The sequence below is a fragment of the Penaeus monodon genome, chromosome 22 (genome assembly GCF_015228065.2).
Source record: "Penaeus monodon isolate SGIC_2016 chromosome 22, NSTDA_Pmon_1, whole genome shotgun sequence".
Classification (NCBI taxonomy): Eukaryota; Metazoa; Arthropoda; class Malacostraca; order Decapoda; family Penaeidae; genus Penaeus; species Penaeus monodon.
The window spans coordinates 19,990,820-19,991,131 of NC_051407.1; the positions used below are offsets into that span (position 1 = coordinate 19,990,820).

The 312-nt window shown below is 54.5% G+C and overlaps 1 protein-coding gene across 1 annotated transcript in view; it reads left to right on the forward strand.

Annotated features, from left to right (window-relative positions):
* The window catches only part of LOC119586980, a gene marked incomplete in the record, with an annotated part of 81,895 nt that overhangs the window by 4,834 nt on the left and 76,749 nt on the right, over positions 1 to 312 (forward strand). Inside the window, 1 exon segment of the mRNA XM_037935722.1 lies at positions 103 to 251. Coding sequence (XP_037791650.1) covers positions 103 to 251 — 149 coding nt within the window.

Below are 312 nucleotides of genomic sequence, written 5' to 3' on the forward strand. Positions count from 1 at the left end.
CTTAACCCATTCTACAACACCCATTACCACCACCCTTGCCTACCACAACCCCCCCCCCTCCAAAAAAACTAATGCAATCCACCTCTCCATTCACGAAAAAAGGAACGGCGTTATCCGGCACGAAAGCAGCATGTACCGACAGCGAGTTCATGTGCGTGTCCGACCAAGAGTGCATCAGCCTGGACTGGGTGTGTGACGACTTCCCCGACTGCGACGATAGGAGTGACGAGGAACCCAAGTACGACTGCTCGGTGAGTGCTCCTCGAGGCGTAGAATCCTCGTCCTCCAGGCAAGATCGTTACGTACATTCGG